Source organism: Sorghum bicolor, chromosome 9 (genome assembly GCF_000003195.3).
Source record: "Sorghum bicolor cultivar BTx623 chromosome 9, Sorghum_bicolor_NCBIv3, whole genome shotgun sequence".
Taxonomy (NCBI): domain Eukaryota; kingdom Viridiplantae; phylum Streptophyta; class Magnoliopsida; order Poales; family Poaceae; genus Sorghum; species Sorghum bicolor.
Genome location: NC_012878.2, coordinates 55,937,677 through 55,952,541, shown reverse-complemented (window position 1 = coordinate 55,952,541; position 14,865 = coordinate 55,937,677). Strand labels below are relative to the sequence as shown.

The following is a 14,865-nucleotide window of genomic DNA, read 5'->3' as shown; positions in this document are numbered from 1 at the left end:
ACAGACTGCCCCTAGTCGAACGCGATCGGCGAATGAGGGAAGTCGCCTGAGGACAAGGCCCACAAGTTCTGGATGCAAGTCTGTCCAAGACGGGCAGTGCCGTCGTCTGGCCGCCGCCGTCTTGTTATCTTTCTATGGAGACGGAGACGCGCTAGCTCAACGAGCTGGTTCTGGGCGCGCCGGCTAGGAACCTCCAGAACCAGTCGATTGAGATCGAGATGGCGGTGGTTGTTGGAGCAAAATGGCGGTGTTTCGGGTGGGGGGTGACGCGATGGAAATTTATAGCCCACATGGCAGGCAGACTACCGACTCGGATTTTTTTTTTTAGAGCCACGACTACTGAAACGACTACCGACTCGGATGCGGCAGCCTGTAGGAAAGGTGGGCCACGGCCCATGGAGACTCGGAAGTCAGAGACTCACACCACAGAACAAACACACACACACACACACAACGGGCTATGACTATGAGTCGAGAGACTCCAGACGCCACCTCTCGTCCAGCGCTAGCGGGCGCCAACTAAAGTTGAAAACGGATTGGGCCCGTTTCGTGCGCAACCGTATACCGTATTTTTCTGCTCGTTTTCGTTTTTTAGGCATAAACGGAAACGGAACTGAAAACGGAATGCATTAAAGCGGGAGCGGGATCGAAAACGGTAGAGCGTTTGTATCCGTATATTTGCGGAATCCTGTTTTTTATCGGGAAAGTAGCCCAACATAGTCCCTAAGCCCAATATGGCCCAAAATGTCTCTTGTCTTCTGCGATGTATGGATAATTCATATTTGTGTGAATTATGATCTATGAACTATGGATATGTTCTTATGGGATGTATGGATAATTTATATTTGTGTGAATTATAAACTATGAACTATGGATATATGGTATTATATTAATGTGGTCATTAGTCACTGGTCAGTGCATATTTGATATTTGGTATTTGGTATTACATTTTGGTCTCTGTATTTGCGCTATCATATGCGGCTTACATGTTCCGGTTTAAATTTTCGCTTACCGCTCATTTTCTTCTATTTTCGATCGTATTTACTCGTTTTCGTATTACCGTTTATCCCGCTACCGTTTTCACTCCCGGTTGTCCGGCTTCCGCTTCTGTTTTCGTCTAAAAATATGAAAATGAAAACGATAGAGCGATTTTCCGTTCGTTTTCCGTCCGTTTTCAACCTTAGCGCCAACACCCATGAAACACTGTTGCAACATCTCGCTGTAAAAGGCTTTTTTTATGCACCCAAAACCTCAAAACTTTACAAGATTTTCCATCACATCGAATCTTACGGCACATGCATAGAGCATTAAATATAGATAAAAATAAAAACTAATTATACTGTTTGTCTATAAATCGCGAGACGAATCTTTTAAACCTAGTTACTCCATGATTAGACAATGTTTGTCAAATAAAAACGAAAATGCTACAGTGTCAAAATCCAAAAAAAAAATTGGATCTAAACAAGCCCTAAATTAATAACTATTGCAATCCTAGAAAAGGATGTGCGCTTTGCTGTGCTCTAGCAACGCGTCAGTCTAAGTGGGGTTTCATCAAAATGTCATGCACATTTATTAGAGCGTTATGTCAGCAAAACTACATTTTTTGCATGTAACGAAGAGGAGTGAGAAAAAAATAGTTTCACCATGGTGAAACTCCATGGAAGTTGTTTCTCACGCGGTGAGATGAGATGAAATCTCCATTGAAGGCCATATCATTTCACCATATTGCATGTGATCCAATTATTTTGCCTGCCATGGTTTGGTGAGTTCTCGTGTGCCGGTCCCGACGACGGGGCTGACACGACACGACGGCGATCGCGACGGAAGTCGTGGCCGGAGCTGGCAAGTGACACCACGCACCGGAACTCAACGGAAAGGATACTACAAAATGTACTCTAATCTAATCAGTTCTAAAAGCATCTCTACGAGATTGGAAATAAAAGCAATCCCCTTTCTCTATACTTAGTACTGTTTATTTAACTAATAAGTCATATCAAAATATATTGTTGACTGATTTATTATAAAAAAAATAACACTATTAAATATTTGACAGATTAGACAAATAAACTCAAACCAACTGACTGACACGGTCAACTTCCAAACCTTAGTGATCCTAGCCCACGTTACTACACCACCGTCAGGTATTCACGTCGAGCCTCCTGGCTCCTGCCAGCGCGCGCGCGCGGCTGAAGCTTGTCGCTCTCTTAATTGGCCTAAATGACAGGGCCAAGGGGACCAAGGGCGGCGGCCGGCACCAGGAGCTTCAGTTGCGTGCACGGATCACTGATCGAAACCGACGTGCACCAGTCGGTTGCACGCTAGAAATATATAGGAGTATATACAGTATATGCTACACCACCGCGCCGAGACGGTCCCAAGCTGCATGCATCTGCATCGATCGCGAGCACGCAAAGGTTAAGGTGCGATCCATTATATTGCTGGATGGCTACATGACGTGTGGTGCTATGCTATCTATTCCTATCCCGGCGCGTCTCGCTTCGTTTCGTGGCAAAGCGATGAGCCGATGACAACAGATTGACAGACACATCGGACTCGATACGTTATCGTGCGTGTGACACTGACAGACAGCGACCATGCATCAGGAGGAGGGGGAAAAATTAACTGCGGGTTAGCTAGCGACCGCGCTTATCTGCTCACATTAGGTGGCTTTGATAGCGTTGGACGTGATGATTTGGCGCGCACATATTCGTCGTTGACCTCAACGGGAGTCCAGACTAGTTTGTCAATGCGGGTAGCGCACGTGACGGCACGTGGCGGGTGAGCTAATCAATCAATTCACCTAGCTGCAAAGACGATCGGGCGGAGCGAAGCCATGTGTGTCCGGCACGGCGTCAGACTTGGACGGTCCAACCATGCGATGCGCCCATGTTGTACAAGCCTCAGTCTCAGCCATTCCATACGCTCTGAGTCCTCTCAGGTTGCCTTGCATGCATTTTCTTTTTGCTGCTGCTGGTATTTATGGTCGTGGTTTTTTTTATATGATCCGAACTCGTCAAGTGGTGACGCGAAATCACCACGCAGTCCTCTAATCAAATGTAGGCTACACCTCTTTTTATATTTTTCCAAACGACCGAAACCTTGTGGGGAATTTCGGTCGATTGCCAGCCCCCCTCGCTAACTTCAGCTGCCATTGCTGTTGCCTCAGCATCTTAGTCCTAGATTTCGGTCGTTCGCATGAAATCTGAGGTGTGAATTGATAGAACTAGAAAAAACAGGCATAGCATCAACCAATGTGGGGCAGTCATTCAGTGGGCAATCTAGATTAGTTTCGAAAACTTTTTTTGATTTCGCTACTGTAGTATTTTATTTTTATTTGACAAACATTATACAATCATGAAGTAACTAGGTTTAAAAGATTTGTCCCGTGATTTACAGATAAACTATGTAATTAGTTTTTATTTTTATCTATATTTAATACTTCATACATGTGCCTAAGATTTGATGTGACGGAGTTTGAAAAGTTTTTAGTTTTTTGTTGGGAACTAAACAAGGCCGCAGTTCACTGTTTTTTTCTTTTTCGAAAGATCCAGACGCTTCACTGTTGCTAGTACTAGTATGACCGTACTGTTGCCGATGACTGCACGAGGCCCGCGTGGCAGTTATGCCGCCCGCGTCCGTTGCGGAGCGGGAAGATGCCATGAAGAAAGGCATGGGGCATCAACTGCCTGCAATCCCGGCGGGTCGGCTCTCGCGGGCACGAGGGGCGGCACTTGGATTCCCACGTTTTCCACCCACCAAGTCAGCAGCAGACCATCCCCATGACCCATCCGCGGCGCGCCGCGTGGTTCCCCGCAGCCCCAGCCACCATTTAACGCCTGACGACGCCGTGGTCACCGCACCAGACGCCAATCCCCACCACCACCACCGCCTCCCAAGTCCCAGCCTGCCTCCTCCGTCCTCTCCCCCAAGCCCGTCTCGTCTCTGTTCCCGTGCACTCAGACTCAGCGGCGGCGAGATGGACAGCGCCGACGCGGCGACGCCGGCGCCGCTCGGCGCGTGGGCGTGGATCCGGGGATACTTCACGCCGGCCACGCTCTTCCTCGTCGTCAACCTCGTCATCGGCACCATCGCGCTCACCTCCCGCGCCACCCAGCAGCGCCGTCGCAGGGAGCACTACTACCACGACGACGCCCACGGCCCCGGCCACCACCTCCAAGAGGAACCGCTGCACCCGCAGATGGAGCAACCGGGGTACGGACACTACTACCACCCGGAGCAGACGCTGTACGCGGCGCCGCCTCCGCCCGCGCCGCTCGCGCGCACGTCCTCTGTTCTTGACCGGCTCAGGTCGCTCGGCCTCTACCGCTTCCGCTCCGGCGAGTTCCCGCCCGAGTACGGCGCTGCTGCTGCGGCGGCGGCGGCGCCGAACTACGCGCAGGATGTGTCCGCTCCGGTGGGGGAGGAAGAGACGACCGCGACGGCGCACTACGCCAGGAGCCGGTCCGAGCCGGCGCCTTCTGCGCGGGAGGATGAGAGGAGGCCGGCGCTGCCCAGGGTGAAGAAGTCGGGCCCGGAGGTGAGAAAATCACAAGTGGCGCCGGCGCCGCCCAGGGTCGTCAAGGCGGTCGCCGAGGTCGACGACTCCGTGGAGGAAGCGGGGGCGGAGGAAGCCGTCGGCGGTTTCAGGCGGGTCCCGTCGCCGCTCCAGCAAGAGTACCACTACCAGGAAGATTACGTTCCTCCTCCGGCGCGGGCGCGGGCGCGGGCGCCAGCGGCACCGGCCCCGCTGCAGCGCACGTCGTCCGTCCTGGACCGGCTCCGCTCGCTGGGGCTCTACGGCTTCCTCGCTCCCGACCAACCCACCGCCGCCGCGCCAGTTCCAGCGACCGATGCCTTCGCCACCCACGGGGACGAGAACCGGCACGCGCACTACGACAGGAGCCGGTCCGAGCCGGCACCGGTGCAGGGCAAGAAGGAGAAGAAGCAGGAGGCGAAGTCAAGAATGGCAAAGTCGGGCTCGGAGACGAGGAAGACGCCCGCTCCGAGGCCGGTGGAGGCCGGCGGCGAGTGCGTCAACGCGAGGGCGGAGGCATTCATCGACAGCTTCAGGCAGCAACAGCAGCAGGTGGTGCAGCACTACCAGGAGGAGGAGTACGTCCCGCCTCCAGCGCCCGCGCCGCTGTCGCGCACGTCGTCCGTCCTGGACCGCCTCCGCTCCTTCGGCCTCTACCGCTTCCGCTCCGGCGACCTGGGCCCCGACCTCCCCGCCGCCGCCGACACGGACGAGAAGGAGAAGGAGCAGACGGCGCACTACGGGCGGAGCCGGTCGGAGCCGGCGCGGGAGCAGGGCAAGAAGACGAACAAGCAGGAGGCGAGGATGAGCAAGTCGAGCTCGAGCGGCGTCGTGGAGGAGGCGGCGGCGGCGGAGACGGAGCAGTGCGTGGACGCGCGCGCGGACGACTTCATCAACAAGTTCAGGCAACAGCTGCAGCTGCAGCGGCTCAACTCGCTGCTCAACTACAAGGAGATGCTCAACCGCGGCGGCGGCGGCGGCAAGCAGTAGGAGCCTAGCGTCGCCGCATGATCAGTCATCTGTGCGTGCACGGCAGAGAAGGGTTGCATGCAGGAATTGGCTAGCTAGATAGTAGGATCCAAATTCCAAAAACCTACTAAAACATCAATCTTTGGTCAACTACTAGAGTGTGGGTTATACAGTGCTGTTCTTTTTTGGACTGGAACTAATTAGTACATGTAAGAATTGCTAGTTTTTCATCTTGTTAATTTCGAGTCACCTGAAAAATAAACGTCAACTGGTTTATGTTCCTGGAATCCTGCTATGGTTCACCGTTCATACGTTCGTGATCGCCATTCGCCAAGGTACAAAGCGTTGATGAGTGAACAATGGTGGTGGTTCGGACGTCAGAGCCCGCCCAAGATCTTTCTGCTGCTACCCGTTGATCTTGACCTCGAGAATTAATTAACAGGGGTAACTGCGTAAGCAAGTTATCATAGGATCATCAATCATGGGCGTTCTCGTCTTCTCGGATCGCAGGATGGCCCATGCAATGCAACGATGGCACCTTCTTGCTTGCAGGGTGGATTGAAAACGGCAGCATGATTGTGTGCCTGGATTCTCTGCACCAGTCTCGCGCGTGGGACGCACCGTGACGTCTCATGTCTCGATGGAACTTGCATTGGAACATCAGAAATGCTCAAAATGCAATGCTGTAGCATTCGCAGAAATGCTCAAACGCAATGCTGTAGCATTCGCATTCGCCCTGAATGCAATGCACGACGTGTCATCCAGCGCCATGGACGTACTACTAGCAGTAGTACTGTAGCTTCCTGACCCGCTGATGCAACAGGTTGTGCTCGTGTACTCTTGTTGCCTCGTCGTCTGCACTACGCATCGCAATGCAACGCTGACTGCCTGAAGAATGTGAACTCGTCGGACGCAAGAAGCGGTTTTCCGGAATTAATGGATGGATCGCCATCGACGACCCTCCAATCCAAAGTTTACTTCCAAAATTTTTTGCAAAATAGAAATAGTAGCACTTTCGTTTGTATTTGACAAATATTATCCAATTATGGACTAGCTAGGCTCAAAAAATTCGTCTCGTCAATTTCGACCAAACTGTGCAATTAGTTTTTATTTTTATCTATATTTAATACTCCATACATACGTCTAAATATTCGATGTGACGGGGAATCTGAAAAATTTTGCAAAATTTTTGGGTACTAAACAAGGCCCTACTCCACTGCCCATCCATGTTACGCTACTGCCCATGGCGTACTGCCACTACCCTGCCACTACCCGGCCATGGATTAGCAGCGGGCAGCCACTGTGCTGAATTCAGCAATTGGATACGTACATCGCCATCGACAGGGGTGCGCAGCGCGGCCACGAGCACGGATCGCGTCACCGCTCACCGGCTGGCTGGCTGCCCTGGCAAGTGCAAAGCCGGCCGTGGATCCAGACGCAATCGGCTCGCCAAGAAAACGCCATCCGCGACGTGACACACGCGTGTCACGGTCAATTCCGTTTTCCACTGCCGACCTCAGCTCAGCTAGCTTTTACCTCTCTCCTGAAACCAAGCATATTCGTTCCAGGCGTTGCCGCGACCGCGACCGCCGGTGCACTGTACGCTGGATGCCTGGACGTGAACGAGCGAGCCGGGACGGCGGCAGCCACCGAGACGTAGCCAGCCACGCCACGCACGCCGGTCACCGGTCGTCGCTCCCCGACACGGGCGAGTCCACGTCCATCTCTCTCCTGTCTCCGCGAGCGGACGAAGAAAGAAGCGTCGGCCTTGATAGAGTGATAGATCCACATCCACGGCAAGACGTGTGTTCATCAGGATCGGATCGCCTACTAGTAGAAAAAAAGGAAGGGCCTGAATTTCCACTCCACCGGTCGGTGACCTATCAAAGACCTGCCGTCTTACTGCAGTGTCGTCATCATCTCCGCCTCCGCGAGCGTTGTGCTGAAGACGACCAGTAAACTGCAGTCCACTGAAAAAAGAAGTCCCTTCTGCTTCCGCTTGGATCTTAGGGCAGTCCCAATGGGATATTAATTGTAGTTTCTATCTATCTTAATTAAGCTGACAGCTCATTATTTTGCTGACATGGCAGTTGTATTAATGAAGAAAGAGAGTAGAAAATAGAGAAACCGTTTCTACGTGGAGAAACGAAGTCTTCGCTGTGACCGAGACATGAAGAAACGGGATAAACCGCGTTGGGGAGACACTAGTAGTTTCTACCAGCCTAGCTACGGATCCATTGCGTCACCTATCTGCCTGCACGCTCCCACCGACAGCTGCAGATATCCTTCCCGCGCTCCTGCACCCGTAGATCCCCTTTCTAAATTCTCCGTCTCCAAGCCACAGTTCACCGGAGCGTAGAGATGCGCCCCAAATTTTCAAGATCCGCTTCCTCTAATTCATCACAAATATTTGGTCTGAGTTTCAGGCAAGGCGCTAGTGCTCCCGCCGCCCTTGCAACTGCACCATCTTCTTCTGTCGCTGGTGCTCCGGCTATTGTTTCTGCTGGAGCATCTGCACCTGCAAGTGCTCACGTCGCTGGTTGCAAGTGCAGCATCTAAAAGAGAATAGTCTACTATAATTTGGTCTTGTAATCGGCATCGTTTGTACTTTGCAGTAGTATACAGTCTATCATTTGGTTTTGAAAATAATAATCTGAAAATATAATCAATATTATTTGCACTAGTAAATAATACTCTGCTAGTTTGGTGTACTAGTCTGTCAATTGCATCTGAAAACAAGAGTATGAGAGAATAATTTGGTTTGTTAATCGATATTCGGCAACTACATCATGGTTTTCCTCGCCAAAAAAACTACATTATGGTTTAAGATAGAACTGTCCACAGTTGCTTGCTTTGTTCTCAGGGAGATATTCTTAGTGACTGTGCCTATTTATGGATAATTATGGATGTGTTTGATGCAGAAAATGCCGATTAGGCTATATGGCTGCTGGCCACAGGTGATCCACTCCTTTTTTATGTTGCATTTACGTAATCTTTTGTATAGAAACTGCTATAGAAATTATGGATTGGGAAGTATAGTTTCTAGTGAACATTAATTATTGTCTTTTTTTCTTGGAAACTACATCAAGAAACTATCCATTGGGACTGCCCGTAGGGCACTACCAATGCAGAAATCATTGTGGTTTCTATAGATATTAATTATAGTGCCATCTAAGCATTTTGCTGATGTGGTAAGAGAGTTATTGAAGAGAGAGAGTAAAAAACATAGAAACTGGGTCTAAGTTAGAAACCATGTCTACACAAAATCCAAGACAGAAACTGATATGATTGGTTAAGAATGGAAAGAGAACGAATGTGATTGGGTAAAAAAACATTTTATAGAAACTGTCCATTGAAACCATAGTTTCTATATATAGTGTCTATAAAAATTAATGCATATAGAAACTACGTATAGTTTCTAGCATTGGGAGTGCCCTTATGGCCTAACCACTAGCAAGTCAAAAAGAGTTCTAATCCATCTAAATACAAGAGTTAATGAGTGAGCTAATTGATAGTCAATTAATTCGTTGCTAGAGATGTATGCCCCTATTAGCTGGGGATCCAAACATGTATAGTTAGCTGACTAATTTTTAACTCGATCTAGTCCTAAGTTATGCCATTGTTAGCAATATTCCTGCTTTGTAGTCTGCGTATCTATTGTTAATCACCAATAACTTTGGTCCTAACTTTACAGGGCTCTCATCAGTCACCACTCACCAGATCTTTACACTTTAATTACCGTACTGTGACTGATGATCTAGCTTGGTGACTATTATATCTAAACGAGTACATACAAATACAGCGTGGCCTAAGTTGGCCGTTGTTAGCAATATTCCTGCTCTAGGGCTGTCTGCACATCTGTTTTTTACTTTCAGATGATCGAACTGGTCCAACGAGTGTAGTACACAATATGAAAACAAAACAGAAGCATCATTAGCATTTTTACCGTGTGCTTGATTCAAGGACGAAGTGCGACGTGTCGATCCCACTGAACTTTGTTTGGTTTGAGATATCACAATTATTTGGGAGGTCCACTTATCCGGAAACTGAAGACGATTGGTCAGAATTTAGATGGTGCTGTTTTGTCTGGAATCCGAACACAATCTCAGTGCAAACATGTACCAAATCATGCTGAAATCAGCAGGCGTTAAAACTTTAACAAGCTGCTGTTTGACCAGCAATACTTTTGTCTTTCCACAACCAAAAACAGGGAATGTTACACCGTTTCCCTTTTTATTACTCGTAAACACTACAAGCTCACCATAGTTGTGGTTCTCTTGGAAAATCTCATGGTCATGGGTAGCTAGCTACTAGTTAGCCACTTGCTTCTGCTTCAGTGCTCTCCAACCAATGTCCCGCCTGAAGAACCCTTCTGGCCACTGGACAGCGTCTACCGCATCATATGCTCTTGCCCTTGCTTCTTCGATGTCCTTGCCTTTGGCAGTGACACCAAGAACTCGCCCTCCAACGGCGACAAGATTGCCATCTCCATCTAGTGCTGTCCCAGCATGGAATATCTTGACAGCTGGAGACACCTGCTCAGCCTTGTCCACGTTTTTTATTACGGTCCCCTTCTTATAAGAGCCGGGGTATCCCTGGCTTGCCATCACAACAACCATTGCCATTTCAGGTGACCAGGTTAGTGAAACATTGCCTAACTCTCCCTGGCAAGCGGATAACAGAACTTGTGCCAAATCAGATTCTAATCGCATCATCAGAACCTATAATGACACGAAAATAGATCAGTAGAGAAAAGGTTAGTCTGGAATATCATGGAAAAAATATTTCACAGGTCAAGCACATGATTTCAGCTAAATATTTCATCTGAAAATTGTGCAGTGTACTTCTGAGATGTACTAGACAAGCATAATGACAATGCAGCAAGGAAATTCTCCATAAAGTTCAAACATATATTACAAGTAGTAACCCATTAGGATTTTTAGAACAACAGCAATTTGAACTGATGGAGGCCTGCAATCTGGATTCATATTACTTAGGCAAACAGCTACTCCTGCAGAAAAAATAATCATACATTTTCTACTGACAGTTTCTCAGATTTAATTATGATACGGTGGTACTTCTAATGGTCCTGCATGTTTACTGTTCCAGTAGCCTTATGATTTGTTTTTATTCAGAAATAATATTATGTTGGTTTGCTTCTTTAATTTCAGAGATTAGTTCCTTAAGGTCAAGTTGTCCCATATATATAAGGATGGCTTTGTATCTCCTTTTGTTGAGTAAGAAATCTTAGTTTCTAGTATCTCATATGTTAGTAGTAACACTGCTTGGGTTCAGGCTTCAGGACCATCTAAAGTATGCCCATGACACTAATATAGGCCTAGATATTACTGAAAAATTAAGTGGTACAAGCTAGAAATGTAAGACTGTCGTTGGTATAATACAAAGTGAAACTTTTTGCAGTAGATAGTAAAAAATTGGACATTCCACAGTGGTCAAGAAATGTGACCTTCCAAAATTACATGAACCAAAGGAACTTTATGGTGTCTGATATTGATCAAATAGATAGTGAGGAACAGTATAATGGCTACTAGATTTGTCCTTGATAGGCAGTTATATAGATCTTTAAAAGCTGTGCATTGCAATTTTTTACTTCGCTATACATCATATGATCATATCTCCTTTTTCAGATTGTAATAATATATCTGATCACCTAGGATAACTCCGGTATGCTATACTATAACACAGAAATGCACCATTCACATTGCATATAGGAATTGAATCTACTCAACCCATCCACTGGAAGAAAATAGAGTGAACTATTAGTGGCAGAGCTAGACAGCAAATTTCAGGGCAAAAGTGCAGCACAAGCACAGACTCTGTTGGAAAGATATGCAGATCCATTGCATTCTGTTGTCCAACGAAAGGACCTTGATCATATTAACTAAAACCAAAATTGGAATGATCAAATTTAGACATGTATATAAACTATAATGCATCATTCTGCTAAATTGAAAGTTTTCTCTTCCAAAAGATCTTGTTCTGAATTTTTGTCTGTACTGGATTATTGATGCATTCCGACACTCCCCTATACAGTATAGATCTTGCTTTTGAAAATCAATTTTTTGGAATTTCTTGCCTGTTCATCTACAAAAATGAATAGTGGATGTTGGAGATGGGTAACTAACCTGGCATTCTGGGTCACCAAATCTTACATTGTACTCAATAAGCTTAGGCAGTCCAGATTTCTTCTCGATCATAAGCCCAGCGTATAATACACCAACAAACTTGCAACCTTCGGCTGCCATGCCTTTAACAGTAGGGATAATTATACTTTCCATTACAATGCGTTTGAGCTCATCTGTTACTATTGGAGCAGGGGAGTATGCACCCATACCACCGGTATTTGGGCCAACATCACCATCACCAACTCTTTTGTGATCCTGTGCTGATTCAAGAGGCAAAGCATTTTCGCCGTCTACCAATGCAAAGAAAGAGGCTTCTTCACCCTCAAGAAATTCTTCAATGATAACCCGTGAACCAGCAGAACCGAATGAGCCTTCAACCAACATAGAGTCTATGGCTTCCAACGCCTCATCCAAAGTCATTGCAACAACCACACCCTTTCCAGCTGCCAGACCATCAGCTTTGACAACAATAGGGGCTCCTTCATTTTTTACATATTTTTTAGCTTCCACAGCATCCGTGAATGTGCGATACTAGGACAAATAAGTCCTCAATTAGAATAGTTTGAATGGCTTAACATCTGAAATTATCAATACTTACAAATGAATGAGCTATGTTTTACTTTTTTGTATACTGACCTTACATTCATTCTTTTCTAGAGCAACACAATTACTTCAATTTAAACATAATAGCTAGAGAATTTTTAGAATTACAAACAGTTTTTTAATATAGTTCAGCCATAAAACCAGAGATGCCATGGAAAATCATAGTTAACTATTTCTAGTGTTTTTTGACTATCAATATGAGATTATTACAACATGAGCAGGGCTAACAATTTGTCTCAAAACAAAGGAAACATCTATATGAAAATACCTAAAACAGTATATTGTTTGGTTCATATCTTAACTTACAGATGCTGTCACCTATATGCAGGCATTTCCATAAATATAACCCTATAGTCATGCCAAGAGTAACTTATCACATAAATGAAAAGGAAGTACCTTAGCTGTAGGGATATCGTACTTATCACACAGCTTCTTCATGAAGTCCTTCGATCCTTCTAATGCTGCAGCCTCTGATGTAGGTCCAAAGGTTGGTATCCCAACTTTGACAAGATCATTTGCAAGACCGGCGACAAGAGGGGCTTCAGGACCCACTACAACCATTCCCACACCCCTATTGCGGCAGAATGAGATAACATCATCACTACTGGAGATGTCCAAATCTGAAATACATGTTGCATCCCCGGACTGAGCAATACCAGCATTACCAGGGGCACATAGAACTGCAGCACATGATGGGGAATGGTTCAAGGCATGACAAAGAGCATGCTCCCTGCCTCCACCACCAATGACCAGTACAGTTATCCTCTCATCTGAGAAAAGGCAACAAACAGGTGTCAAGCCAACTTGCTCTTGGATTAGCATTTACATTAAAACATTTCATTTTCGAGCTGATTTTAAGATGACAAATCAAAATAAACAAGTATCTTATGTACCGGAAGCCGTGGCTGCATCAGTTGCTGAAGCTTTTGAGTGCAACATTGCTGAAGCCTTAACAATCAAGTGATGATGGGAGGCGACATGCCGCATTGTGATGGATGAGCAGTTGCTGCTCCACCTCTGAGCGACGGGGTATGACACTGAAGACTTGAAGCCATTGCACGAGTTGTTACTAGTCAACACATCCAAGCGGTGCCTTGCAGCGAGCTTGAGAGGGCCTCTGATACTGTAAGCAGCACACGCCATGACCAGTGGCGGACCAGGATAGTCCTAGCCAATTTCTACAGTATGCAATTCGGTATAATCTAATACACAATATATACAAGTTAAAATTTTGCCAATAAATTCAGTATACAAAGATATACATATATATAATAATGAAAAATACATATACACATTTAAAAGGTCTAATAATATCTCAAAAAATTCAACAAAAATAAGTTCAAAATTTGCATGATTTGCTGTATAAATAGTTCTAAGATAATTTGCTGATTTATGGTACACAACACATTTCCTGAAAGAAGGTTCATAAAAAAGCTTACTAGGACATTTGCTGATTACAACGAACCCAACTACTCTTATGGTCATGGGGACTTTATAACATCGCCAAATAGACTATACAAGTTACCTGGCACTGAACAAGCAGAGCAAAGGATTGAAAAGTACTAGCCCTTTGTTCCCGCGGCAGATGCTCTTACAACCCTCTTAGCTTCCGAGACTACAAAAGTGCAACTACGCCGAGAATCAAACCACAACCGGATGGGAATAAAAGAATCGAATAGGCAAAAGATAAAAGTCGAAAGAACCTCAGCGCACGAGCTTGAGGGTCCGCCGCCTGCTTTCGGAGCTTCTTGCCGGAGGGGGCTTCGCGACGGGCGCCAGCGCAACCGAGGTCTTCTTCTTCGCGGGGCGTCGGCGCGGCCTGGAGAAGGCACGGTGGCCGGCGGACCGCGGCCGTCAGCGCAGTCTGGAGAAAGCTCGGGCGGGGAAGTGAGCAACTGGTTAGCTCTCCGCTCTGGTGGTGGCAGCGGCGGCGGCGGCGGTCTGGGCCTAAATCCAGGCTTGTTTCTATGGACAGATGGCCTCCCCGCCCGGTACCCGAATGCAAGGAAAAAAAAAAGAGATCAGCCCAGCCCAAAAATCCACCGTCCGAACGCACACAGGCGCACACCATCTCCTAGCCAATAGCAGCAGCTCCACTCAAAAAAACAGTGCGCAGCCGTGTGCACTCTCGTCCTAGCTGAGCCATTGTCCCTGCCCAACCCGCCTAGACCGACAATGAAAACAAAACTGCATTCAAATAAAGCTAAAGCTAAGGAATCCAACCTTAAAAATAGATTCCACTTCCGGCTGTTTTGAATTTTTGATGTATAGCTGGTGGTTGAATCATCTCATTTCATTTCTTAGTTCTTCTACTGCATACAGGACTTCTTTAAAGTACCTGCTGATGGTTTCTAGGGACCGCCTAAAAAGGGGTTTGATCACCCTAAACCTCTGGTTGTGTCCTACCACTAACAGAAATATGGCAACTTGTTTTTCAGTTGTATTGTTAATACTTTCCCTAAGCAAAGCCCTGCTGCGAAACAAATCGCAGAGTTGGAGAATGGGGCCCTCCTCATCCTAAGTAGCTCCACACAGTGCACATCTTGGCTATGGTAAATGAACCTAAGGTTGGCGGCCCTTTCTTGGTCTCTGGCAGTCATAGGTCCATAGCTA

The 14,865-nt window shown here is 47.0% G+C and overlaps 2 protein-coding genes across 6 annotated transcripts; one reads left to right on the top strand and one right to left on the bottom strand.

Annotated features, from left to right (window-relative positions):
• LOC8061076 (serine/arginine repetitive matrix protein 1) lies at nt 3,608–5,790 on the top strand. 3 transcript variants are annotated; one of them, XM_021446808.1, is made up of 2 exons: nt 3,608–4,354; nt 4,391–5,790. In XM_021446808.1, exons 1-2 carry the CDS (start codon nt 3,623–3,625, stop codon nt 5,522–5,524), a joined length of 1,866 nt encoding a protein of 621 aa, XP_021302483.1. In that variant the 5' UTR covers nt 3,608–3,622; the 3' UTR covers nt 5,525–5,790. The 3 variants fall into 3 exon arrangements, with proteins under 3 accessions (XP_021302483.1, XP_021302482.1, XP_002441452.2); XM_021446807.1 differs by having other exon boundaries at nt 3,608–4,358; nt 4,395–5,790; XM_002441407.2 differs by having other exon boundaries at nt 3,608–5,790.
• On the bottom strand, nt 9,564–14,269 carry LOC8068993 (phosphoribosylamine--glycine ligase). Of its 3 annotated transcripts, none has more exons than XM_002440110.2 (6): nt 13,956–14,269; nt 13,778–13,867; nt 13,146–13,454; nt 12,649–13,022; nt 11,650–12,180; nt 9,564–10,224 (listed from the first exon to the last, which is right to left on the bottom strand). In XM_002440110.2, exons 3-6 carry the CDS (start codon nt 13,393–13,395, stop codon nt 9,814–9,816), a joined length of 1,566 nt encoding a protein of 521 aa, XP_002440155.1. In that variant the 5' UTR covers nt 13,396–13,454; nt 13,778–13,867; nt 13,956–14,269; the 3' UTR covers nt 9,564–9,813. The 3 variants fall into 3 exon arrangements, with proteins under 3 accessions (XP_002440155.1, XP_021303993.1, XP_021303994.1); XM_021448318.1 differs by having other exon boundaries at nt 9,607–10,224; nt 13,778–13,881; XM_021448319.1 differs by lacking the exon at nt 13,778–13,867 and having other exon boundaries at nt 9,607–10,224.

Coding starts and splice junctions, on each gene's coding strand:
- LOC8061076 (XM_002441407.2), top strand. CDS start 3,623: ATGCCGCCCGCGTCCGTTGCGGAGCGGGAAGATGCCATGAAGAAAGGC.
- LOC8068993 (XM_002440110.2), bottom strand. CDS start 13,395: ATGGCGTGTGCTGCTTACAGTATCAGAGGCCCTCTCAAGCTCGCTGCA. Junction 13,023..13,145: donor TGATGCAGCCACGGCTTCCG/GTACATAAGATA, acceptor GCCTTTTCTCAG/ATGAGAGGATAACTGTACTG. Junction 10,225..11,649: donor TTGGTGACCCAGAATGCCAG/GTTAGTTACCCA, acceptor GTGTCATTATAG/GTTCTGATGATGCGATTAGA.